At 45.5% G+C, this 27,032-nt stretch overlaps 1 protein-coding gene across 1 annotated transcript in view; it reads right to left on the bottom strand.

The window, feature by feature from the left end:
- Window positions 1–919: 919 nt before the first annotated feature.
- LOC120908612 (LON peptidase N-terminal domain and RING finger protein 3) overlaps window positions 920–27,032 on the bottom strand; it is a 46,174-nt gene continuing 20,061 nt past the window's right edge. Inside the window, 6 exon segments of the mRNA XM_040319801.1 lie at window positions 920–4,529; window positions 4,602–5,414; window positions 5,485–5,994; window positions 5,996–6,196; window positions 6,270–6,404; window positions 8,463–8,581. Coding sequence (XP_040175735.1) covers window positions 4,182–4,529; window positions 4,602–5,414; window positions 5,485–5,994; window positions 5,996–6,196; window positions 6,270–6,404; window positions 8,463–8,581 — 2,126 coding nt within the window. The 3' untranslated portion in view covers window positions 920–4,181.

Here is a 27,032-nt window from a genome sequence, read left to right as displayed (position 1 = left end):
ACGTTGCGACGATCGTTGGAGAAACATGATCGCGTCACAAGGACGATAAAGCGAGCATCGATGAAATGACATGGATTGACACTGAACTGATGCGTAAACTGTTGCACTGGAAACTGAGAAACGAGCATTCATCATTACACATTGAATCACATTAAGTCTGATCGTTTAAGATCACCTGTTCCCAACCTGTAGCATCCAGCAACACGATGCTAGCGAGCTTGGGCTTAATTTTGATGTCTGATACAATAGGGTTTTCCGCTACAAACTTAGTAGGATAGTTGGAAATGAAAAGAGGTTTGACAGTTGGATGGGTTTGGTCCAGTGTGGAGTTGTTGGTGGATATGATGCAGACATCAGCATGGTTGTTGTGTACGAAACGCTGATGATGTAGTTGGATGATTGTGTGAATTGACGGTGAAAGGTTACAATCATCTGAAATAGAGTTGAGGACATTGCACATTATAAAAGTAATTCTCATAAGGTACACAAATGAAACGAAAAGTGTGTTGAACATGCTGAATTAACGAATGAATTGAATCAACTGAATGTCAGACTGAATGGTGTAGAGTTTGTGAAGTGTGAATCTGCATGACATATATATCAAAATTTTAATATTAATAGCAAATGAACATTATATGATGGAATACGATATAGAAGATATTATTTTTAATATTCATCATCTCTTATTTAAGATTTGATGTTTATCAAGCTGACATACTGTTAGATTTTTATGCAGTATTGTAATAAAGCTCTTTTGTGACACAAAGTACTTTAAATAGATACAACCTGGATGATGATTATCGCCCCATTGGGGCTGAAATGGTTGATAAAAGAAAAGGCTTGATTATTAGAAATTCGGATTTTTCATATCATTCATTCACATAAAAGAATCATTGAAAAAAGGAATAACACATTTAAATTACATTGAAAAATGGATTCATTCTTTTATTTAGTTGAAGATCTATCAATTGCTTCCGCGCAACTTACGTGCCACAAGACAGAACAGAAAATAAAAATAATTTTCCTCCTGCCACGGCTTGCACACAACTCTACGCCGATCATTGTCCTCAGCTTTGTAATCGATTTCATTGTCTCCAACACACTACTGTTTGCATCATTTGCTTTTTTCGTAGGCTTTCAACGGCTCTCGCTGGCGCTTTCCCTACTTATGCGACTGACAAAATCACACCAGTTCTAACAGTAGTAGTAGTTGTAGTAGTAGGAGTAGTAGTAGTAATAATAATAGTAGTAGTTTTGTACCTCTTACGAATAAGACTCTTGTGACACTTTATACCGCCCTGCGTCTAGCGAGTGCCGTTCCCTTCTTTGCTTCGCTTCGATAAACTAATCCCATTCCCAGGTTGGATCATTATTATTTCTTGCTTCTGCTCTTGCTGCTGGCACACTTTGGCTGTCATGTTGTCACCTCCGGCGTCTCTCATGCACATCGCTTCTAACCCTAACGCTTTATGGCGGTGTTTGCGCGAACGCAGTTGGTTAAGAAAAAAAAAAACGGGAGAACGACGAGAAGGGAATTTGGGAATGATTGAGATACATTCGGTGCCTAGTAGTTGACATAATTTAGCTTACAGCTAGTACAATTTTTTCACCTTATCTACTGTGTAATAGTGTGCTTTGTGTTGTCTGTTTATGTGTGTGTGTGTGTGTGTGTGTGTGGTCGTGCAGGCGATAGTCAGAAGTGACCGAAACGTTGTGTTTTGCTTGTGTGTTGTTGTTTAACCATTTTGTTTCCAGCACACGCTTGCACCTGTTGTACGTGTACTGCTTCTCACCAGTAAGCCCAAGCAGCCAGAACTGATCCTGTTTGCTTATTGTGAGAGTGTGAGTGTAATTGGTAATTCAGTTTACATTTAAAAAAGCCTATCATTCTACTTACGTCCCAAACATTGAATTTAGTGTACTAGTTACCTTTTCTTATCTAAGTGTTCATTTTACATCGTTCGCTAACCTATGGCCTAGCTGCTTACATAAACACTTATCCCTTTCTGTGTTGTTCTGATTGAAATGCATACTTGTTTTTTAACCATCCTGTGTTTACATTGGAGCCAGGGCTTTTCAAAACCAGAGACCAGGGCTACTCCTGGTGCATGGGAGAGCACAGGAGCATGAACAAAGAATGGATGAAAGTGGTTTCGGGGGTAAAAAGATAACACAATAAAGAAAATGTAGCAAATTATACATTAAAATATAAGAAAACTAAACTCTTGTAGACAAAGCGTGAGACGTGGAAAGACAAGCAAAACAAGGAAAACAGAAGACGCTTAAACATAGCGACTAAACTAAATTTCACAGTATCACAATTAATGATCAGCAAACGATCTTATGGATAAAGTACGCTAACGTGTACAAAGAGTTTGAAAAACAAAAAACTAGGTGCTGATAGCTAAGAGCGTAAACTTATCTCTCCCTTTTCTTCTGGAGTCTCTTCCATTCGCAGTGTTTTGATTATTTAGTGCATGTTTTTGTGACCGATAGATGTCGGCCTCTGCGCTCTACGGGTACGGTAGAGCATGAAGTTAAATATGAGAATTGCTTGACTGATTGTTGCCAGATTGTTCCATTGCCTACTATTGCCTTGTGTTTTATTTTGTGTGTGTGTGTATTGTGTGTTTGTAACAGTGTCCCTGCGTCAACATTCTTCCATCGTTTTGCATTTACTTTAATTAGCAAAATTGATTTCCATGCTTGTTATACGTGCACTGAATACTGTGTGTTTGTGTGATCGTTGTGACATTTACTACCATTTACCATCTGCTATCTGATTTGATTGAGGAAATGTTCCCTTCGGGGTCGAGGTTGTGCCGGGACAGATCAGGTTGATCTTCGCCCGGCACCGCCCTCTTAGAAAACCGATTCCGTTGCACTGTTTGTTGAGGGTTTTTGTTTGTTTGTTTGTTCGTTTGGTTTTTGGTCACCTGCAGAAAAGATTGTCCTCACATTGTCTCACAGCACCAGCTAAGTTTGCTTTTCTTTGCATGCCTTTCTGTTGGTTGATCTGTTGTGTTGCTTTACACACAAATCTCATCTCATCTTTCATTGTCCCTCACAAGCACACCTTTTGTTTCTAACGTTTCATTTCCCTTTTACAAAAATGCACAATATTGGTTTCTGGTTTTTCTTTTGCTAAACATGTATTTTGCTATGACTAACCATAGTAGAGTTTGGGACAAATTTATCGTGTTTGGTATTTTCAATAGAAGAGATGGAAAGAATGTAAAAAGTGGGAAAACACGTTTTCCATGAAGAGAGAACAGGGAATAATAATGGAAGTAAAAAACTTGTTGCAGTGGAAACGTTTGAGAGATAAAGCTTTGCTGTACATTGGAGGCGGATCCCACCTGCGACAGGTGTAAGTGCAGTCAAAGCCAAAACGTTGAAGCTATCGAACGAGCAAGAGGGGTAATAAGATGCGATCAGAAAATGGCAAAAACGTTCCTATATAGTTAGCGGCACAAACACCTTGGAGGAAGGATATATTCACCGTGTGTGGTAAGATTGAATGCGATTACATTGCTCAAGGCAAAGGTTTCTGTGTCAACTTCTAATAACGCGATTAGTATAGCTTGAATAGCCGTGTTCAAGGGAAGGTTGTAAAGTGTGGTAATTGTTTGGAGAAATATGCGTAGCTGCTGGTAGTTAAAGGTTATATGGTGTTTGTTTTTAAAAGTTGGGAAGAGGAATATTCACTTCTATGTTTGAAAAAACTGGATTTGGCGTTGGAATTAACACTCTCATTAAAGCTTGCAATTATGTTTTACCTTACCGCGACGATATGGATTTCAAAGGGCGTACGCACACTGTGCGCCCTTGTACAGACCGAACGGTTGTTCGCTGTCCCCCTCCTTTCTTCTAGTTACATCAAATGCATCATTGATCACGATTCAAATTGTTCGCCCTTCTTCAGCGCCCTCGACCCCGTCTTTACTGCCCTAATGTGTTTTTTTTACTATTGATCCATCGGTTTCAGTGTTTATCGATTGATTAGGAAAGAGTTGTTTATGTTGTTTAGCTAGTACGAGATACAAAACTGGACTCTCCGTGAGCTTCTGCCGACTGTGCCGTTCAGCTCGGTCCTTGTGCGATACGGAGACGCACTACACTTTTGGCGTGTTTGCAGTGGAAGTATGCTTCTGCTCGACTTCGGCTCTCCTGCCCAGCCCTTACAGCAGATACTCGTCCGTCGACGTGCTCAAATGGTGATGATGGTGATGGTGATGGTGATGATGGTGGTGGTGAAGATGCTGGTGCTGCGTAGAGTCGCTCTGCCGGTCGCTATCGTGATGAGGGTGATGGTGGTGATTATGAACGCTTGAGGTAGTTCTTTCTCGCAGGCAACAGTCGATCGCTTGGCACTGTTGCGTTGATGATAGTCCTTCGCAGCACGCGGACGACGCGCCAGCCATGACGCACACGGAGCGCTGGCGCTTCTGCTGTGCCGACTCGAGGTTGAGCGTTTTGTCGATGGCACGCAGCCGCTTCTTCAGACTCGTCGTCGAAAGGATGTCGACCTGGGGCGTTATAAAAGTACACAATATTAAAGTTCTGTCGATATGGCTATCTTCTACTGATGTCAAACCTACCTTGAGCTTATCGTTCAGTGGCAAGATTGCAATGATCCACCAGGCCCACGCCGGCCCGTCCGTCACATCTTCCCAGTTCTCCTCCAGGTCCGGCATCTTGCCGAAGCTTTTGAAAATCTCGCACCGTATGCTCTCCGGCAGGCTCTGGTGCCACTCGATCGCCTTCAGCAGCACCTTCTCGTGCAGATCGCGCACCAGCTGCAGCCGCTCGTCCGCCTCCGTGCTGCCGCCGTGTATTTTTTCGTCCTCGAAAAACTCGACGTGCGCCGTATCGTACCCGTCCCGCTCGTGGCGCGTCAGCACCCGAAACCGGCGGCCCCCGACCGTCGAAAGGATGGAGCACCCGTCGCCCAGCTGCACGCAGTCCCGGATGTCCAGCATCGTGCCGTACTCGACGTACCGCTGGCGCCCGTTCTGGGCCGGGAGGGCGATGCCGAACCGCCGCTCGCCGCTTTCGATTGCCCGGCGCACCATCAACCGGTAGCGCTGCTCGTACACGAACAGCGGGCACGGCACGGAGGGGAATGCGGTGGTGCAGATGAACACCGGTACGGTCGGTTCGCGGTCCTGCTCCTGCTGCTGGCGCCGCTCGTACGCCTCCGGGATGAAGCGTTGCATGGCGAGATCGACGAAGCGCGTCATCTTCCGCTTCGCCAGTGAGATCAGGTTGGTGGACGGGCTGGCAGGGCCCGGTACGGCTGCTTCCGGTGGAGTCGAAGCACTGCCGGGCAAATGGTTGCGAAACTGCTCGACCAGCGGCGCCATACAGAGCGGACAGGAGGATGAGTAGTCCATGCACCGATCGAGACAGACCTGCAAAAATCGGGAGGAGACATTATTAGAGCGACTATGTCTGCAAGGCATCAGGATAGTGTTTACATACCCAGCAGTAGGTGTGACCGCACGGGGTCACAACCGGACGCCACAGCGTCCGGCAGCACAGCACACAGTCGAAGTCGGAAGGTTCAATGAGGGATGGGTTTACCGCTAACCGAACCGGCGTCGTGTCCAACCAACGGGCTGACTGCAACTCACCATCCAGCCGCTCAAGCAGCGACTTCAGTCGGGCACTGGCCTGCGGAATGATTGAGTCGCACTGCTCCTGTTTCGGCTCAACCAGGTGCGGCGTCTGATACTGGGCCTGATGGTACTGGTGGTCCCGCAGGTGTTGCTCCAGCCTGAGATCGGATTGTAGCAGCAGTGCGCTGCCCGACTTTCGGCGCCTCCGGTGGTGGCTGCGGTGTTGGCGCTGGTTTCGCGTCGGCACCGGTCCTAGCAGCGACTCCTCGCTGAACGGATCGTCTATGTAGTCGAACAGCAGCTCACTGCTCAGGTAGTCGTCGCCACCGTAGTCGGAATGGTCTTCGTCAAAGTCGCCCTGGCGGAGGGTGAGGGAACTGCTTCTTCGACTTGCGCCGCTGGGTGGCGAGCGGATCGCACCGGTGCCGCCGTTTGCGGCAACCCGCGATCAGTTCATAAGAATGGTCCAACATCAGCCCGAGTGGGTCGTCAGGCTCGCTGGGAGGATGATGATCGATGAGAGCGCCACGGGAGCCTGCGACCGATGCGGGCTCGAAAAGTAGTTGCTGCAGATCCTGGAAGGGTGCACAAGAAAGGTTGTTTAGTAAAGAAGAAAGCTACCAATTTGAAGGACGGGTTAGAACGTACCTGCATCAGTTCTGATTTGATACCGCTTGGTACGGCTTGTGACTGCCGGTCTAGGAAGATGGATAGGCAACGGGCTATGATGGCTTCCTCGTACTTGCCCAGTGCTGATAGCGATTTGGCTCGGCAATAGTGAGCCTGCAAATGAAATGACAAAGAAATACAATTAGTTTACTGCTCTGCTGCTTTAATATAGATAGGGTAATGTTTGTTTATAAGTTATGGAATGAAGGTATTGGAGGCCTAGAACAATAATCTAAATACAAATTTGTTTGTCCACTATCAAATTATGTTCTGATAGTGTCTCCTTTCATGGTTTAAGCTAGGACACAGCCTGGCTAAGTGGAAATACTAAATCAACCGAATTACATTTTGCATATGCAATTGCGTTTTGTTCATATTGGATTCCGATAAATGTCCAAACGGATCAGAAAATCATTTTTTAATTCTCTTTTCGCGATGAGTTATATTGCTTTTGATACACTTTAAATTATTGTTTGAATCATATTAAACATATATTTTAGCAATTTATTCATTCACAGATGTACATAGGATATAGTTTTTTTTAGCCTTTTGACATTGTTGAGTTTTTTTAGCATTTTTTTTTAATTTGAATTAGTCATGAAGCTATAATAATCATACGCTATTGAGGTTGAATGTATTACTCCCAACAAGATCACGTTTCTTTAAGGTTAAATTTGCATTCAACGGTGCTTTGTTTCTTCTCTTCACACTCCCCAACCACCAAGTAAATCTCATGAATGATCAATGAGTTTCCGACAAACGTGTTTCAGCGTTTACCAGCCATCGACACATCAAGGACTTCGCCCCCGGAGGTGATTCGAGCAATTTCAACCGCTCCGTTTACACATCTCTAGTGCAACGCATGCTATTGAACTCACATGTAGGACGAAAAACAAAAAAATACAGCAAAACCAAGAAGAAGAAAAAAAGAATACCAAATGTCTATTCCATCTTCACCTCCGTATTCTCCGCAGCCAAGATTCATTTGCACTTGCATCGCCCAACACCAGGCCAGTGGGGGTTCAGTTTCAGCACCCAGCGGCACACTTTTTAGCTGCACGTTTTTATTTGCCGCCCCTAGCCTCGACAGACGAGCGTAAGAGCTCACGTTTTCCTGTGGAAGCCATGTTCTTGTTAGGGGTATAGAGAGGGCGTTGAGGTTGTATTTTGTTCAAACGAAATTTTCACTTCCCCGTGGCTAATTCGCCGTATGTTTGCTGGGATAACTGGCTGACACGTAACACACACTAAGCGCTACAGAGTGATGCCAGTGTATCTGTGTGTTTGTACGGGGTTTTGTGCATCGTCAAAATGTCAATTGAAACGTGCGCTTTGCTGGTAGTAAAGTGCGAGTTTTACTATTTATTATAGAACAGTTCAAACTCGTGGCAGTGATTTGAGTTTCAGAGTTGGCAAAACATTGAAATGGGACAACAACATACAGCTCATCGTCTTAAATGCTGACGGGATGGCTACGCAACATCAATATTAAATTACCGTTGCCAACGATTTTTAAGATTATGTCACACGCTCTTCCAAACAACCGCCGGTCACTGAAAGCTGACCAGTCTGGCCGTGAGCCGCCCAGTAAGAATCCATAGTATAGCGCACCGAGCGTATCCAATCGTACGCCATGTGCCGGGGTTGGCACATGCTGCGAAAGATTTAGTAAATGACATATACACGCACACACATACACACCCATACAAAAACCATCCCTATGCTGCCGTTCTTCGTCCGATCTGGCCAGAGACGGCTTCATAAAAACGTGCATTGAGGTTGGGTTGTTACGTTTGTTTTTTTTTTTGGCCGAGCGCTCCAGCAAACGCTACCACACGCCTGAGATGAGTTGAACGAGCGAACGAGCAAGAGAGAGAGAGAGAGAGAAATAATGCAGTGTGGGTGGGTGTGCAGGTGTTGGTAAAATTTGGTTTCGATTTTCATTACATCACAGCCATTACGAGCGCTTGGAAGTGAAGTGGGAAGCGAGGGCGCGTTTTTCCATCTCGGAAAACGCGATACCATGGTCACGTTCTGAGTGTTGCTTAGCGGGACACCGGTGGAACGTGGGAGTAGGCCTTTGAGGGTGCAGCGTTATCGTGCCAGGCAGATGTGTATGTGTGTGTGTGTGTATGAGTTGATGATTCAGGGGAGGGGAGGAAGCTTTCTTACCTTGTGGGACGTGGGTAGACACTTGAGCGCACTGTCCGCATCGGCCAGTGCGCTTTGGTAGTGGTGCAACCGGTGCAGCACCTCCGACCGTAACTGCAGTCCTTTGGCACTGTTGGGCACTGTGGAAGAGAAAGAAAAACCATCGTGAATGAGTGTGAGATAACAAAAATACGCAAAAAACTGTCAGTTGTAGGTAATTTTTGTTTAACATAGTTATTAATTAAGTTTATTTTCCGATTCATGTTATAAAAGTATTATTTTGTAGAAAAATTGCAAGCAAATATGTTGTTTAATGGAAATGGAGTCATATTTTTTATTTATTTTACTCCACCCGTTTAGTCACACGTCCCCTTTGTAATGACAAAGTTATACAACTTTTTACCGATCATCCCGCCCGTTTAAATGATTGATGGTAAATTGCACACTTCTATTAACCCATCCTTGCTAATGTCTTGCTTTCCCCCCGTTCGAATACCCTTTGAACTGGTTCCTTGCGAAATGTTATACACACGGGGTCATATTTTTTCCCTCTTCCAACTTCTTTGTGGCCACCGTGAACAGCTTACCATCACAGTAGTCGTGCAGTTGTGTGTGTGCTACATTATCCCACTGCTAGCGAAACCATTAGCTGATACTTATTCGTAACCTCATCAATCCCATTCTCTCCGTCCTCCGCCGGAAGGCCATGGCGTCCGCCAACACTCCTCACAAGATCCTATTTCGCACTCCTCACACACGGTCCACACGGTCCCTTTCACATCGGTACGGTATCGATTTGCTGAACGCCGCACTCGCCGGCCAGCGAGGCCACTGTAGGTGTGTGTGTAGGGTTTGCCACCTGTTGCTTCGCTTACACCGACAACGACGGTGACGGCAGCGGCGAAACTTATCCGATGGCCATCAATATTGATGGAGTTTTAATTGGACTTAGTGTAGTGCCCCGCTTTACATGTCTGCGGGTTTGTAATGGAGCCCAGGCCATAAGCACTCTGGTAGGTGAGGCCACTGAGTTTGTGTGTGAGGCTAAATGGTCAGCTAAATCTTGCCCGTTGAATGTTTCCCTTTGTTACCATAGCAAGATTTTGAAGATTAAAAACACATTTAAAACTGTCATATTTGATTTCATAACGATCGCATGTGAAATCATGAAAATGAAGGATTTAAACTGTAACCTTGTGTTACGACATATCACCACAAACAACCATTAACTTTAGTAACTTCAAAGAAAATCTCGTCAAAAGTTACGGTCCCTTACACAAAGCGATCACAAACAACAACAAATCTTGCTTCACCCCAAAGTTACACTCGCTCGGGGCAAGTGCAGGAAAAAACTCACGAGAGCAAAAGTTAAAAATGAAGATAAGAGACAAAATAAGCGATGGGAAAGTGGGAATGATGCGCAAGCAAATGGAAAACTTCCAGACAAGCGAAACGACTCGCCGGGAAGACTCAATCGGGCAGTGGGAGGCAGGCAAATAAAAGGAAAAAAGAAACAAGTGACACGCGTGCACCGATAACCATGACATTGGCAGAAGGTTACCGTCGCGGCGAGGCGCTCGTTTCGCTTTCTGTGGCTGTGGCCGTGCAGGTTCGGCATCGGTGTCTACTCCTTAAATATGGAAAATGCGCTCTATGGCAACGGATCACGGACAAAGAGACAATCTTTTCCCCGCCTCTCTTTTGTTCGACGACTAACGTAAATAATCAACCCAGAATGACGGGACAAAATGGGGTTGAATGTTGGTGTGTGTGTGTCGGCGGAAAAGCTAAATCCTCTTCCCCACTTTACGGGGCAGTAAAAGAGAGGCCACGCGAAGATGATACACACAGTGACAGTGGTAATCTATCGATAAGCTGCCACAGGTTGTCGTTGTTGTGGTAGTGGTGGTGGTGGTGTTGAGCATGCCTGCCATTGTTAGGAAGCTTCGTCCACAGAAAAACCCGATGAGTCACCGCGATGGGCGCGATGGATGAGGCGCCTTTTGTCGGGATAAGCAACAAGTTTGCGTTGGCCCTGGGTTTGCTTTGCGATGGTTGAATGAGCTGTCGATGGTTTAAATAGTCATTCTTGGTATATCATTATTGAATAGAGCTCAAGGTTGACGGGCGTGATTGGATCATTGTCGCTAGATTTTGATAATGTTCTGTGACGTTTGATTATCTTTAACTACTCATGAAGTATTGAATCTATATAATCTTGGTTAAAATGATTAATTTATTGAATCACAACCATGGGATGAGACAAAAAGATACAATGAACTCTAGAATAGCTCACAAGAAAAAAATTTCAAACAAAACCCAAAACCGTTGGCTTTATTTCGCCATTGTTGATTAGCGTGCATTGACCCCGGGACTGTAACCGATCTCACCACTCAGCGTCTCAACGTGTCGGATCTTGATCAAGAGTTGCGATTTCTGACACCTTTACTACAACGGGTTCTTCTCGCCTCAGCACAACGCGGGCTGATAAGACGCTTCACGCTTGAGTTCGATGGACCAGACTTTCTCAAAACCACTCGGACCACCCTTTTCTCTTCCCTCTTTGCCGCTTAGGAACCTGCTATCGCCTTGCATCAATGAATCACCCACCCACTTTGCCACCAACCTACCGTCACCACTACCACCAGCTAGCCAACCATCAATCACCGCGATAGAGGTTTGCGACGTGCAACGGAGCACGCCCCATCACACCGTCGGGCTGATAATGGGCGAAGACGATTTGTTTTCATTCTGGTGGATCCACGTCAACGGGGCGTAAGGTTTTCTGATTTCTAACTTTCCTGCTCTCAGTTGTTGTCTTAGTCGGGGGGTTTGAGCTGCTGCATGGGTTGAGAGAGCGTTACATATCAGGAGCGTCCACGATAACTATCAGCGGTCGCGGGTTGATGGAGCTGCCGGTTTTGTTGTCGTAGGTTAGGACCGTCCGCCGAAGCAGACAGGGTCTCAAAGAGCCAAGCAGTTTATGTTTAGGAGTGAGCTAGAAGACCTTGGCTTCGGTAAGACGTTTGGGATGTCCTATTCTGTAATATTGGAGTAAATTGAGTTTCTGAGGTATCATGCTTCTAGGAGTAATGTGCAGTACACTGACAAGCTGAAAAAATTAATTAGCTATCAATTTGGAAATTGACTTTGAATGTGAGTCGAGCTTTGGAATACGATTTTCCTCCTTTTTCGTAATAAAAGTACCTAACAATGGTTGTCAAATGCGCCTTTGGGTCTCAACCTTCATCACCGTTCGCTCTGACGTCTTGGGTTAGGGAGAAATGGTTGTGTAAGGGCTACCGGAGCGAACAAAAACAAACATGTAACGCTATCGACAAACCGACGAACGGTGTTTATTATAGCTGGTGGCGTACTTGCTTGGGACGCTGTTTAACTTTCTGCCTTGTAAGCTGATAACGCGCAAGTATTACGCGCCGACCGTCCGAAGTTACGCCGGTGTATGGCCTCTCGTTGAACAGTCGCTCCGGATACCAGTGTCATGTCGATATGTCTGTGCTGTGCACCCGTAACATCGGTTTGTGTTTTATTCTATCGTTGCGCGTTTTAAACCGATTACACTGAACGAAACATGAACAGCAAACGAAACTGCAATGGCTTTTGTTTTGAATAAAAAGCTGAGCGAAGCGGATTATGGAACATCTCACATTAGGCGGTTAAGCGTATCGAATGTTGCCTGGGCCGTTTTGAGCTCTTTGAGAAACCTGATTTATGCTTGAATGGTTGTTTAGGTTTTGAGTAAAACAAAGGCCCTTCCTCGGAGGTGTTTAATACATTGATTTCACTCAACAATATTCCTCGTGCTTGATGCCTTTTTTGAGTGACAACTACTACTGCTTTCATATGTAACTGTTGTTTGCATTCTTTTGTGACATGTTAACAGCATAAGTGTGAACGATATATCTCTTATTAAACGCTTTTACTCGCATGAAGACGGAAACCTTCACAGCAACGAGTCGTTTCTTTGAAGTCTCGGAACACGAAACGAAGTCCTCATAGTTTATGCACCTTTTTCCGGCGTAAGATCAATCTCAACCCACACGGCTTGCCTGCTGTTCTGCTTAATAAATCAACCTTTGCGCGAGCAACAACCTTTTCGGCCTAGTTTACGGATGCCCCAGAAGTCCGTGACAAGCGGCCGGCCGTGTGAGTGTGTGTGGTGAATACGAAATGGAATTTCCGCTCTAAGCTCCATCCAGGAAGTGAGATAATTTATCGTCGCCTATGGTCCCGTGTGTTTCGGTGCAGCGACGTGCCATTCCCAAACACGAACAGAAAAGACGCTCGTGGTAATATGCAACCCACGATAACACCGCCCACAACGCTTCCCCCGGGCGGCAGGCGGAAGGAAGTGAAGAAGTGAATCACTCAAAATTCCTTGCCCGTGCCCCGGGTATGTGGGTATGTCCATCGTTTCCATCCCGGGAGCCGGGGAAGGTGGGCAGCAATCGTCACGGAACGTAGCTCGTGGCTTCAAGGTGAAGGAAACTGTCAGCACAAAGCATTCCTTTGCCCATTTCCGGCTCATCCGGATACTGGTACCGTTGGTACAGTCGTTTACCTCCCATTCCACCCTAGGGCGGGCTTTCCGAGAAAACCTGTCCCAGCGTTTGGTAAGAACGGCAAATGAGTCTTTCGGCATATTCTTTTTGTTTTGTGCGCTTTCACGGTGCTGCCCGCCCGGAAGGCAACGAGCGAGAACGTATCTTATGGTTCCTTGGAGACGCGCCGCAACCACACTGGAGAAGCCCTGCACGTGGTCACAAATTGATGCCGGCAGATAAATAAAAAGCTAGTTCATGTACGGTACGTTACTTTCGCCGTCCCGCACATGTTTCCGCCTCCGCTCCACTGGGCGCGCGCTGTCGATGAGCGGAAATTCAATTTCCTTCCAAAAACGAGACGGAAAGAAACCTGATTGCCCTCTCCCATGTTGGTACATGTGGGGTTTCCTTTGTCTTTCGGTTTGTGTCGGTGCAAGATGATTATTTTTGGTATCCTTCGGTACATCGGTTTGTGGTGTGCTTGTGGCCTTGACTACAAGAATCCCCGCCACGACGAAGGTAGCTCGGTAGCTAAGGTGTGCAGGGAATTAATTTATAGCTAGAAAGGATCCCTCTCGGTGGTAAAGTACGGTGCTGTAGCGAGATCTCACCCTAAAGGCTGAAGTGAAATAAGAACACGAGACAAAATGAATCCGGATGTGTTAATCCTTGGAAGTGAATCCTGCAAAAGCACACGGAAATAAATCACTCAATCAAGCTGAGCTGGGATAGGTAGAAGGTGACTATGGGGAAGTAAACAGATATTAACCTTCTTTTCTGTGTAACGATAGCGGTGTCTGTTGAACCGGAGCTGGAAGGAGCCATTATTATATTAGCTGGGAAGGGCAATATATTTTTCAGAAGAGGATTTTGATTCAACTACTATTAAGCTATCCAAAGGATGTTGAATTTCATTTATTTATTTATTTACCGAAACTATCCTGCGAATGAGATCGTACAAAAACACTCTAAAAACACAAGCAAGTTAGCGTGCTCACTGCCTTTTAAGTGTCATCAAACATCACTTAACAAAAGATTTTTCAGATTTTTACAAAAATGCTCCAAACAAAACAACAATCCTTATGATTGCAATGGATCTTGTGAAAATGTAAAGACACTGTTGAGCGCTGTCCTGCAAGCCGCACAATTAATGGTCTGAATTAACGCTCCATGTAGCACTGGGTGGAACAAATATAAATAAACTCATTCATTTACCGGCACAGCACACCATTGCAACAAAGTTGCTGTAAAAACTTTCGTATGAAAAATACGCTCCCCCACAAGCGGCGTATGCATGTTACTTCAATTTGCATAATCCATCCCACTTGCTGAATAATGAGTGCCATTAGAAGTGCTGTCCTTCGGCAAAATGTCACCCAACGCTCACTGAAGGAACGAATTACCATCCGCTGGATTCTTAAATCCAGTTTGTGCGATGTAACCATTGAAAGAATGAAAATGGAGACAACCAGTCCCTCTACACATTCCTTTGACTAGACGCGTACCTTTTCAGTGAACCAGCGACAGCATAAATAAGCGACCCCTTGCGCTCAGAACGGAAAGGACATGTTGGTTGTTAATAACAAAAATACAGGCAGAAAAACAAAATCTCCCCGTTTCGTGAGGATGGACTGTTCTTTGTCTGGCCGGGACAGCAAATTGGTGTGTCAGATAGCAGCGAGCCGTATACTGTAATTTCGTGAGCAGAGTGAGCAAATCACACACCGCGAATGGGGTCACACCCGGTCAAACATACACACACACACACAGATACACGTAAACAAGTCATTCAACTCGTTGGGGTGAGAAATTTTTGTTTTGATAAACGAAAATAAACGTCCCCCTACCGACCTTGCCTGGCCTGGAACCGGACGGGCAATCGCCATTTCTTTGTTGTCTCGGGCATCGAGCCCTCCCCTTCCCCGGCACGTTCTCACAATGCACTTGATAATCAGTATTATAAACGAATCAGCACTTACACATGCAACCACAACACTTGTTATGGGGTGGGTTTCGCCGGATGACAGTGCGAAACCTCTGCCTCCGTAATCGTTAACTGAACGAATTCGTCAAGTTGCCTTATTTTTTCATTCTATTGTACTTTGATAACCTCCCTACGGCCTCCCCCACCCCACTTGGTGTATATTTTGTGCTGTCAGGTTCACAGAGCCAAGTAGTGCAGCAAAGTAGGTGTTTGAACCGGCAGGTCTGTAAACAAAACGGTTTCATGACAAGTGGAATAAAAGCACTGTTCCGCCATTGCTTTCTTTTGCAAATCGCAGGAAACACCAACCAACCTCGATCACGTCTCCTCAAAGTTCTTGTTTCCTTTCCCTCCATCTATCGGTGTGGTTCGCTGTAACTGCGTTCTTTCTTCGTTTTGGTAAACGCCAGCGACTGACCTCAAAAAACGAGTCCATCTGTCAGTCAGGCCCGTGTCCGGGCTGTCCACTTGGAGCTCGAAAACACACAAAGAACGACGGACGAAACTGCAAAAAAAACAAACCACACTCACAGGGAGCAATGGTGTACGTGACATTGGAGAGCTGATATTAAACAGAGCTGCTGCGGCGGGAGGGTTGTGGGCAGTAGCCATGGAACCAGACATTCCCCAATTTTGAGTGTTATTTGTTGCTGTTATATACGTTCCTTCCTTCCCGTTTCGTTTCTTTGTCAGCTGAGCCGTGGTATACTTGCCATTGGTTTGCCGGTCGTCTTGACAGTGCGCACTGTTGCTGCAGTGGCGCGTGTGAACGATGGCAGCGTCTATTTTGGGGTGTTGTATTTTCTTTGAAGTCGCGAGTGACACGCTTAATGGCGCTGAAAGTGTGCTAGATTCAGTGGTTTCGAACCGGAAGGGTGTAAGCAAAATTCACATCAATTTCCAGCTGGTACAGACGTTGTTGGGTAGACCAAAAGGTGAATTGAATTGCTTGTGTTCATGACGCAAGGAAATGTCCAATTCATGTAAAATAATTAAACATTTTTTACATTTGTCACGCGTCTGCTCATCTTCAAAGCAAAGCTGCACAAACCCCAAATTACGCTATACACTAATTAATTCAAACCTAATTTACCACTACATAGCAACATAGACACACACTCGCTCATTCTTTAACGCATAGCTCTGTAATTGCTCACTCCATAGACACGCTTTGTCCTGATTTTAACCGACTAATGTGTCGGTGACTGTGCTCGCTCCGTCATGCTCAATCTCGACCGTACACATCATCCGGGCACTGATTAAGTCCCGGAATGGCTTCATTCCGAACTCGCTCTAAAACTTCATCTGCGCTGATGAGGCTTTTGCGTTAAATTTCGCATTAGCATAATTATTCATTAGCAGCACCCCGTCCGGCAGCAGCGGCAGGGCAGCCAGTGACACATGCGAACGTGCTGCCGGACCTTCCATCATAATGTCATCAGCGGCAGCGCTCATCGTTCATCCTGCCACAAAGCTCGTCTTCGCCCGAGCAGCCTGCCATGCCTGTGTGCTATATATTTCCCAGCCACTTTAACCAGAATTGTGCATCGATGTGTGTGTGTGCTCGTTTCTGGGCTTGTCTCTACGGGTTGGGTGACCGAGTTTTCGGGAATGACTTTCTGCCCGACGCGTCCGTTTCGAATCCCACACAGCTACTGGATGTCCGAGAATCTGTATCATCTCCCCGAAAAACCCTCCACAGGCGCACTGGTTGGGACTGGGAGTGGGTTAATGAAAATTTATTGCAAATTACGACGTCTTGAGTGCACCGGAACGACCACAGTGAGTGTCCTCGGGCTGTGGGTAGCTGAAAGCGAAAAAAATCATCACTGCCTCACTGCACCCGTACACACGTACACAACACGTCCAAAGCCATTCAAAAGATAATGATGATTATGATGGAATGGATGGACACAGCAGATGAAGATTAGTTTAGTGAGTAATTGACATCAAAATGGACTTGGAACGAACCGGTGCACCGTGTTTGTGTTCTGTTTGTCGACCGGCGCCCTTTGGGATGAGCGGAGTAACTCTCGTCCCGTTCAGAATATTCATTTCATGTCTGAGATTAAATTACATGCCCTGCATAATATTCGTTCCACCCAAAGGGTTGGCAATTGCACGGCTGGACGTTGAGTTAAGCTACGAATAATGTTGATAAATATTAAATTGATCTGACAGAGTGCCCAGGCAGAGCGTGATGAAAATGTCAAATTCAGATATGCATCGGGCATGAAATGGAAAATGGAAATGATTTGTTTGAGGGAAAATTTATGAATTTCATTAATGTCTGGCATTTTTATGGCTTTAATAATGCATTTAAATGTTGATTGTTGAACACGCGAGCAGCAATTGCTAAACATTAACGTATTTGAGTTGAATGTTTAACAATTCAACTGTAATGCTGCTTTCGTATAATCTCCAAATAATTTTATATACGCTTGAAGAACTGGATTAAGCATTCATTGAAATTGGAAAATATCATTCCATTCCAACGTGTGAAATCATGCTTCACCAACCCACTGTGTGCGGTGCGCTTTTCATGGAGGCGCCTAGTGCCGCACCGCACACGTTAAAAGTACCGTGCGCCTCCATCAGCACGCGCCAATTTAATGAAGCCTTGTCCGCTGAAGGGTACATAAATTCGTTAGCAAAACGGCTAAACAACGCTGGATTTTCAAACGAAAGGCAACAAAAAAGGCATACACATTCACGCTCAGATCGCACACACAACCATCCGAGGCTGGCTTAATTGCGATCGACTGACTAGGATGCCTACTTTAATTTGCATACAATTACGGCTCCACTCCTTTTTCCACCCCTTCTCCGGGCCGGGCTGTGCTCATCATAATCCAGCCAAAGGCGCAGGCAACGCAGCAAATCCAGTGTGCTGATCCTAGATGCTATTTTTTGCTTGCCTCTTGTGTGGCACCGGAATGTTTCTGTTTTTTTTATTCTCGCCGTACCATTTTGTGTCATCACATTTTGCATTCACAATTAGGCACCGGCTCTGTTGTTTGGTTTTTATTACCAGTTTGTTTTCCGGCATGTCTGCGTGTTTGCAGCGGCTTTTGGCGGTTCTAATTTTTATGTTCGCTTTCGTTTGCTGTTAGGCGTCAAAAAATATCGTCTGCTTGTCACGGTGCTCTGTAGGGAATAATCGATTTTGTGTTTTGTTCTGGGGAAATGTTTGTTGTTGTAGAACTGTTATTCAAATTGATTCAAGTGTGATTTAGTTTTTGTCTAGCAGGAAATACACATAAATTGTTTCCAGTAGAATCGATATCAGTTTGGTTATCGGTTTTGCGTTTTTATGTAGATATATAACGTTGAATATATGTTGTTTGCTTCATATATTCAGACAATCTCTTATCCCCAAATCCGTTCTATCCACATATTTTATATTCCACCCTTCTCCAAGCTAGAAATACAGAATACTCCAATATAGAACCGTTCTGCTAGGGCCTCTGTTTGCATGGGAGAATGCATTTGATGGCCAGATGTTGTCATTAAATATTCATAAACTGGAACAACCTCTAGTGAGACTGGTAAAAACTGGTCCAGTTTTTTTTAAATATTTAACTGCAAACGCACCATCGATCGCGCTAAACTACACAACCACAACGAAATCCCAAAACTGGCTGACGGTGCTCGGTTGTTATGAGTGCTTCTGATTCTGTGCGGCGCGTGAAATTGAATTCATTTTACGCTCACAAAGCCCATCGCTGGCGACTGATTTCCCTTGCCTATTCTCGTTCCTGCGCCGCGGTGACTGTTGAAGCGCATCGCCGCAATACCACTCAAGCCTAAATTGCATTTTGCGATGCTATACGATCCCGTGGGTTCCGGGTGTGCGAGTTTTGCTTTCCACGCTTTTACCCGAAACTTTTACCCCTGCAGGAAATTGATGCGTATTGCATGGTGCAACGCAGCAAGTGCAAAAAATGTACGTCACCTCTGTACAGCAGGATAAGCTGGGCAGTAAAAATTGCAAACAGATGCGAATGCGGATGATGCTGCAACGTGGTAGCAGTAGCAACAGCAGCAGCAGCATCAGCCATGTTAGCGATATTATTTAGTGCTCCACTGAGACACGGAGCTTAATATCCGCGCCAGACTCATAGTTTGGGAAACAAAAGCTTCGGCGCAATAAAAAAAGGTAGCCGCGAGAGATTTATTTTTACTGTTGAAACCGAAATTGCACGATACGGAACAGTTCCTGCAAAAGGAGTGCAAGGAAAAAGGAACAAAAAATAAAAATAAATTGTCATAATTTTCCCATTCTCTTTGAACCGTCAACGCCGGCCGTACAACGCCGTGGTGCGCTCTTTATTAATGTTGACGAATTGAGCTCTCCGCATATTGCGCTTTTGATCGTCCCGCCATTTCCATCACGAATCCTTTATAATGGCATACAATTAATTACCGAGCCTTCTCGCCGGTGCACCGCAGGCACACGAGGAGGTGCACCACCTGCAGTAATAACATCGCCATCAACTCCGGTTAACCATTATTGCGTTAACTCGCTCGCGGCAATTAAATTTCCAATCACACCTGCCATCCGATCCATCTGGCAGCGTTCGCTCGGAAAAGCAAATAATTATTCATCTGCTCAATCCAGATGGAAAATAAAAATCAATTTCTGAAATGACATGTGTGTATAAGCATCTGTGTGTATGTGTGTATTTGTGTACGGTTTATATTTCCTCTTGCACTAATCATTCCGCCGATTTTCCAACCGGGAGTAACAGCATTGTTCAGGACAGCCGACCAAAACCAATGTTTGCATTAACCCGCATCCACACCGAGGGACTATAAATTCAAAGGTATTTATTTACACGGCTTTACATCGTTATTGTGGTGATGATTTATGACCGGTGCGGTTATTTAAATGCACACAACCATTGCACCATTGTCCTTCTCAACCCCTCTGGGCGTAACCGAACGCTTGCCTTTCCAGGATTGAATTTCAAATGAGGCACACCGAAATGACCATTGTTTCGTAGCGGACTGGTACGTCCATCGTGGGAGTGTAAAGTGGGACGAAAGATCGTTGTTTGATATGTAATTAAATTATCCGTATTTAATTTACGACGTGGCTGTATCTAGTGTGGCTTGTCCCGAACGAATGCTTTTCAACGCCTGCTTTTATGGCTTTAAAATAAAGGCCAAGGAAAGTGAGCATTCTTACTGCATTCTGTACCAAGATGCATTGCCTCTTGGAGCGGGATTTTCACATTCCAGCTTGATTTCTTGCTGCTCTGTAAAAGTTCAATTACTTTTTATCGGACATAAATCTTTCCCCAGTGTCGTGTCCTTCCGGAAAAAAACAAAAGCCCTCAGCCCGGGTGTGCGTGAACTGGTACGTACAAAAACTGCATTTAATGGACAAAAGAAGAGTAAAAAGTAGGCACAATTGTAACGATTTTCGGTAGAAAACCTTGGACTCGTCCACATACACACATACGTGGAAGAGCACTCTATGCGAGGCAATAATTCATTCAACATGACGTTTCCGGTTGTTTCCTCTTTGCTGCGTCTTGCACGGCTCGCACGGTTTCGGCACGGTTTTGTCGCTTTGCCAGATGAGGAGTGGCGGTCTTCATCACTGCAGCATTTTCCCGAGCAGCTGGGAGGGAAAGAAAAACTACAAGCAGCTTTCTTATATTTATGGCTCACACGTTTTCATCGCGTGTGATGTCCACTGGGCGTGACTTTCTCCTTTGGCTGAGAAGTGGGCCACGAGCACCAAGTTCCAACGTTCGCTTCCGTACACGGTTGGACCGATACTTGGGTGTACTTTCAACTGATGAATGCGTGTCCATACCATTCCAGCCCGCATGAAGGATGCAGGCTAAAACAATTTCCGGACCAACGGAGTGATGTTTTAATTACGCTCCATAAACATCGATTTGCCTTCTGCAGAACGGAAGGCTTGCCGAAGGTGCCCAAAGGTTTCGAGATGGACGATGAAGGGTTGAAATAATATTGCCCTATGCCTGTAGGCGGCGCATCACCTGATGCTAACAGCGAGCAACGTTTCGCACAGGGAGCACAGCAAGGGACATTACATTTTCACGGACAAGCTGGACTTCCGTTACGTTACGCTTTTCAGTCCTTCGGCGCGGTCGAGCGTTATGCCTGGCAGCGGCTGCGTTATCGTTCGGACAAGAGCGAACGTTGGAAGTTATTTACCCAAGCCCGTAGATGGTATCGGTCCGCAGTGTCCATGCCTATGCAAATGAATGGCTGTTGCAACCGTTCCCATTACCATATCGATTGTGGGACCGTCCGTGAGGGCTTTTGCTGACCCATCGTTACAGAAAATGGGTGTAAATGAGTGTATGGTTCTATAGAGTTTAATACACATATTTCTATACTACAGAACAGATAAATGTATGATATAATTTCGCAAATTCATTACTGTAAGCACCTATTCCCATGAACCTATTAATGCTAGGGAAGAAAATAGATTGCCTATCCATCGGCACGAGATGGCTAAACTGACTGCCACCGCTCAACAATAGATGTTTGCCATTGTGGTACCGTTCCAGGATTGACCATGCTAGGTCGGTCGGTAGGTCGATCATTGGCAAAGGAAAAGGTCACCCCATCGACTACCGGGCGACACGAGTGTCCATTTATCATCTGATGATAGTGGGTCATGTTAGATTCCCTTCTCCTCTCTTATCCTGTTCTGTTGCGTCTACTGCATTACCATCCTGCTAGGGAATACAATACTGCACCGCAGCAGCAACAGGATGCTCCAGCAAACAATCGAGAAGACCACGGGGAGAAACGCTGCATGAGGTTATCTGCATTGCGCGATAAATAAAGAGCGTTGCTCTATTTATAACAAACGGCCTTCCCTTCCCGGGCAACCAATTTTGCCCTTAGCTGCACGTACGTAAGGCAATTAGAAGGGAGTCGTTAAAAGCTGTCGATAAGGGCAAGCTGTGCTTAAGAGTGTGTGTGTGTGTGTGGGAAGCTAAGTTATAATGCGTAGACAAAACATTTAAATACCTAATTGAATTTGAGTCTTCGTCTCCACCGGGAAGCTTATAAACATCACATGCAAATGGCTGAATCGATTTGAGCTGCCAATTTTAGTGCTTGTGAATTCACGGATTATGCAGTAATGAAATCAAAATTACAGTTTGAAATCACGTTGAGCGAAGGAACTAAGATCAATGGCAAAAGATAGTTTTTACACACTAGTAATAATCCAGCTTACTCATCCGAAACCTCATCGTAAAATGCCACGAAAACGTGCCTCGTGTAATCTAACCTGTCGCATTCCAGCAGCTAATAAGATGAATCGTAGTGAAACTTGTTCCTAGAAAGCCATTTCCTTCCCAAACCTAACACCGAACCATTTCCTGTGACTGTGTCTGAGAAAACATCTCCTAAACGAAACCACAACGAGCAGCCATTGCGCTCTCAGTGGACTTAAAATTGCTTAATTATACAAAAGATTGTCGACCGTGGAAGAGATGTACAGCATCTTGCCATAGCCGGTCGCGATAAAGACCGGCTTCCTTTCCCGCGGCCGACCAACATCACTCTCGGACCCGAAACGTCCTTTTGCCTCGAGTGTCAATTTTCTGTCGCTCAGGCCGAACCGCGCTGGACCACAAAATTGAACAACTTTTCAAACCGTCGTCCGGTTCCGTCGTCCCATTCAGTCGACCTGCTTAACAACTCACCTGTAACGGAAGGGGGGGGGGGGGGGCAAAAAAGCGGCGGGGAAAAGAAAGAAAAACACCCAAAAAGGTGTACACCATCGTTAGCATTCGACTGGAACTCCGAGAAAACTCCAAAACAAATCAACATTAATTTTGCAAAGCGTTCATTTTTGTTTTTCCTTTTTCGAAATTTGGACTTGAAGCACGAATAACAAGTGGGAACACGTACCCCAGGCCAGGTTGAAGAAGAACGAAATGTTAGTGGCTTTTTATTTTCACCTCACGAGGGCCACTGAACACCGAGCCGGCCGAAGTGGACCAGCAGCTTAAAAGCATTTCATATCACTCTCAACCGGGGTTCTTGAGAGAGCCTCCACTAACAAGCAATTTGCCATTTTGATCTTGGCTCTGCAGTTGTGTTTTGGGGGGTAGTGGCCGTACTTGATTAAATGGAGCACTGGGCATCATGCAAGGCGTACCGATCTAGACACGGTCGCCGCCCTCATCCTGCTGCCGTCACTTACAGCAAACGGTCCTTGGCCGGGGGATGGTCATGAAGAATTGTGGAATGAAATAAGACATAAACTGAGCAGCAGCAGCAGCAGCAGCAGCAGCAGTAGAATTTCGTAAATTGAACACGCTGTTTCGTACAGCGTTTTCGTCTCGGCGCAAACGGCTACCAGCCGGCAGGGGTCGATCATTGACAGTACCGACGCTCGTAAAGCTGAGAAAGCTTACCCATCGAAAAGAAGAAGTCAAGTTTGTTGGCATTTGGGGAACCACTAGCAATCAACGGTATCGCCCATTTCGCCAGTCTGAGTCTGTGTCGGAGGGACGATAGTCAGACAGCATCCGTAAGAAGTGGCATCCACCCTCACCAAAAACCGTCGCAAAACCCGCATCCGTAATGGTGAATTCGTTCCATTTGTAGCGCCATGCCCAAGCTGAAACGGTGCCCGGTGCTGGTGATTGTGTAGGAAAATTTACATTTTCCGTTTTCCCCCTTAATGTCATCCGACTTTATTGGCAAACGATAGGACGGTGGGTAGGATAAGGAGCGATTGAGCATTTTTATCGCTTAATGGTACGTAAAATGTGTGAACCATGCATTGGATCTAGGCGATGCTATAAACATGAAGAACACTACGCCACGATATCATATTTTCGATTGGGCGACTATCGTTTAGATTTTTATTTTACCCTCAAGAGTGGTGGCTGTGAATCTGCGAATACTTGACCGGAAGAATATGTTCATTTTGCCTTTTTCGTTTATGAGTCGCTCAGCGTTGTCACGCCTTGTAAGAATGTGCTGTTTACGATGGACCGCATCCCAACCGTAAAGCGCTAATCGAAGTGCCGGGTCATCAGTTTTATAAGGCCCAGATTGCAGTGCTTGAGGAGTCAGTTTTGGGATTGTGGAAGTGCATGTGTAATAAAATTAATGAAACAGATTTTCATTTGCGAAATTACTTTTTATCCTTCAAAAGCTGTACAAATAGCAAATCTGACCCATCAACTGTTTCTATGATCAATTAATTCAACGACATATGATGTGTTTACATTGAAAGTTGTAATACAAATCAATTTAATGCAAACGAATCTGCGCACCGCCATACGGCAGGTCAAGCGTTTCGATCAATCAAGAGATTCCGTTTCAAACGATTGGGATGTACTAATTGTATTTACGTTTGCTGGCAGAACTGTTTACATGCACTAGGTGCACCTTTCCTCGAGCAAATAATTGAATTTGCCTGCAAACCAGCAATGTCAATAGGGTGACGTTTATGTACAACGATGGTTCAAGCAAATCTTTCTACCGGCTTTATGGCTTTTAATGGTCGATCAGGGTGTTTGAAATGCATTTGTGGCGAAACGATATACTTTTCAACTCATGCTGTAGGTGTTTACGCAATGCAGACTCAACCTTGCAGCTGCTTCTGAACTGACAGCTCACTGACAGCATCTCACTTGATAATGCACTCCCAAAATTCCACTCACCATCATTCCTCATCGCTAGACCGCTCACGAGACTCACCTCACGAGCATGAACACATTCATTACGGTGAGTTCATTTTCTATTTAGGGGATGCTGTTGAGCGAACTAAAAGAGCAGAGAGCGAAAGGTCTCCTGTCTGTATGGCGTGAGTGGCGACACGTTTGAACATGTTTGAAACCGTGAAATAAACAATATGAAAAAGAATAAACATAGCACAAGCAAGTAACAATAATCTAACCATACGACACACGAGCAAACCTCACACGCCACACGCCGTTGCAATGTCTGTGAGTGACGTTTTTTTTCTTATTATTCTCTTTTCTTCACGCGGGTTGGAGGGGCAGTAGTAGACCGGGAATAAATATACAAGCACTCGACCCGAACACGCCGCCCAACCGCCCTCGCACGCCGGTACGGGAATTGGCGCGGATCGTAGCAAGCGTGGTTCATTGCTCCCGCAGTTATTTCGAATGCCTGACGCGTGAAGTCACTTCCGCTCGGGAGAACCAGCGCCGCCTGCCAGACGTGGTGCCTGGTGCCGGTAGTGTGACTGTGGCTGCCGGTGCGGAAAAGTCGAACCTCATAAAGGTATTATTAAGTGGTGTGATTTGAAAACGCGTTTTAGACGCTTTGCTTTGGCGGTTGCGTTAACCACAACGCCCATACCGAGTTTGACATTGTGTCGCAGGAACACGCGTTTGAGGTTTCGCTTTTCACGTACAGTCTTGACATCAAGGCCAACCTACAGTTTAACGCAACATAGAACCGAGACAGGTGTTTCTTCGGCGAGCGTTTTCCACTGTGCAAAGGGGGACACGCGTCTGTTTGCGCTGGCAAGAAGAAAACCGGCACACAAGGATCGATGTCAAGCGTGAAGACGGAGCCGGCTGGGATCGGTTTGCACGATCCATCTGCGCTCTCTTCATCACTGACTGACAGCTGTCATCGTGTGTCGACGCTTCGTGACAGTCGCAAACCGTCCCGTCCCGCGTTAGTGTGCTAAGTGATGACGAATGTGAGAAAACGTGCTTCCGCCGAAAGTAAGGATGAACATGTAAACTGGCACACTTGTTCTGGGCTGGTGTATGTTTAAGCATTTCTTGCAGCAAGAATTTATTATTGCAGATGAATCATGTTCCCTTTGAATGGTATGATTCCCGCTTCGTGATCATCGTTCTTGCTGATTCATGCACCAACCCGGAACATACTTCTGGCACCCGAAATAAACTGTGAGACACACTGTTACCACTCTTGGGACACGGCACACGGCCACCTTGATCGGACGGTTGCGGTCTCACTGCGACTTCGGTCAGTTGTGCTCGGGTGTGCGCTAGAAAACGCTCCCGCGGGGAGTTTTTCTGTGATTATGTAACACATCTTTTGGTCGGTTTGGTGCGAACGGCAAGGTCTGACCCGAATCGAACAACGAACACAGCAGAAAACGAACCCACCAGCAAGAGGCGGGTTTGCTCTCCTGCCCTGAAAAAGTACGGCTTGGCTCGTGGCGGTGCCGGAGGCAGGGAGGTCGTCGCGCTGAAATGGCCGGAATCGCGCAACCATGCGTTTCGTCGGGCCGGGTGCCGCGACCTTGAAAGTTAACTTTTATCACGTCCGATCGCACCCCTCCGCACCGATACGACATTTCTGCGTGAATTCGGTGTGTGTGTGTGTGTGTGGCTGTGTGTTTCAGTGTGTGTGTGTGTGTGTAGATGTTCACATTAAATGATTTTATTCTCCTCACGCGTGCTGGGTCAGGGTTTGCGTTTCATCTTCATGGTTGGACGGGAGCGTTTGCTGATTCCGAAATGGCAAAGCGGAAAATGAAACAGCAAGCACAAATAATTTGTTGCCTCCGTTCGGGAAGTATGTAACAAATAATGTTACAAACTAAAGACATTGTCTTGTTTTATTGTGTTTTTTTTTAATGATAAGTGATTACTCTAGAGTAATTTAACTTTCACAAAACATCTATTCAACAATATTGTAACAGAGTTTTGCTGATATTATGTAAAATTAATATAGGTTAGATTGAAACAAAAAACATTTTAAGAACTAAACAACATTATATCCAGAAGCTAAAGCAAAAAAGCCTTTTAAATATCTCTCTTTGTTAAGTGTTGTGGTATCAGTGCGAGACGTGGAGATTCTCTTTCCAGACATGCATAATAAATGCTAATTGAGTAGTAACAAATCATTAAACCCTTTTCGACATTGCGACTGCCTGTTGCGCTGCTACAATATCTGTTACAATTCTCACCCGTATTACTCGGAAAAATGTCGAACAAGTAATGAAAAGACATATCCTGAAAACAAAGCTAGCATATGCTGCTACTGGGAAAATGTTACAGCATGGACAGCAGA

This window comes from Anopheles arabiensis, chromosome 2 (assembly GCF_016920715.1).
Source record: "Anopheles arabiensis isolate DONGOLA chromosome 2, AaraD3, whole genome shotgun sequence".
Taxonomy (NCBI): domain Eukaryota; kingdom Metazoa; phylum Arthropoda; class Insecta; order Diptera; family Culicidae; genus Anopheles; species Anopheles arabiensis.
Note: the sequence above shows the minus strand (reverse complement) of the source record. Positions and strands in the feature narration are given on the sequence as shown.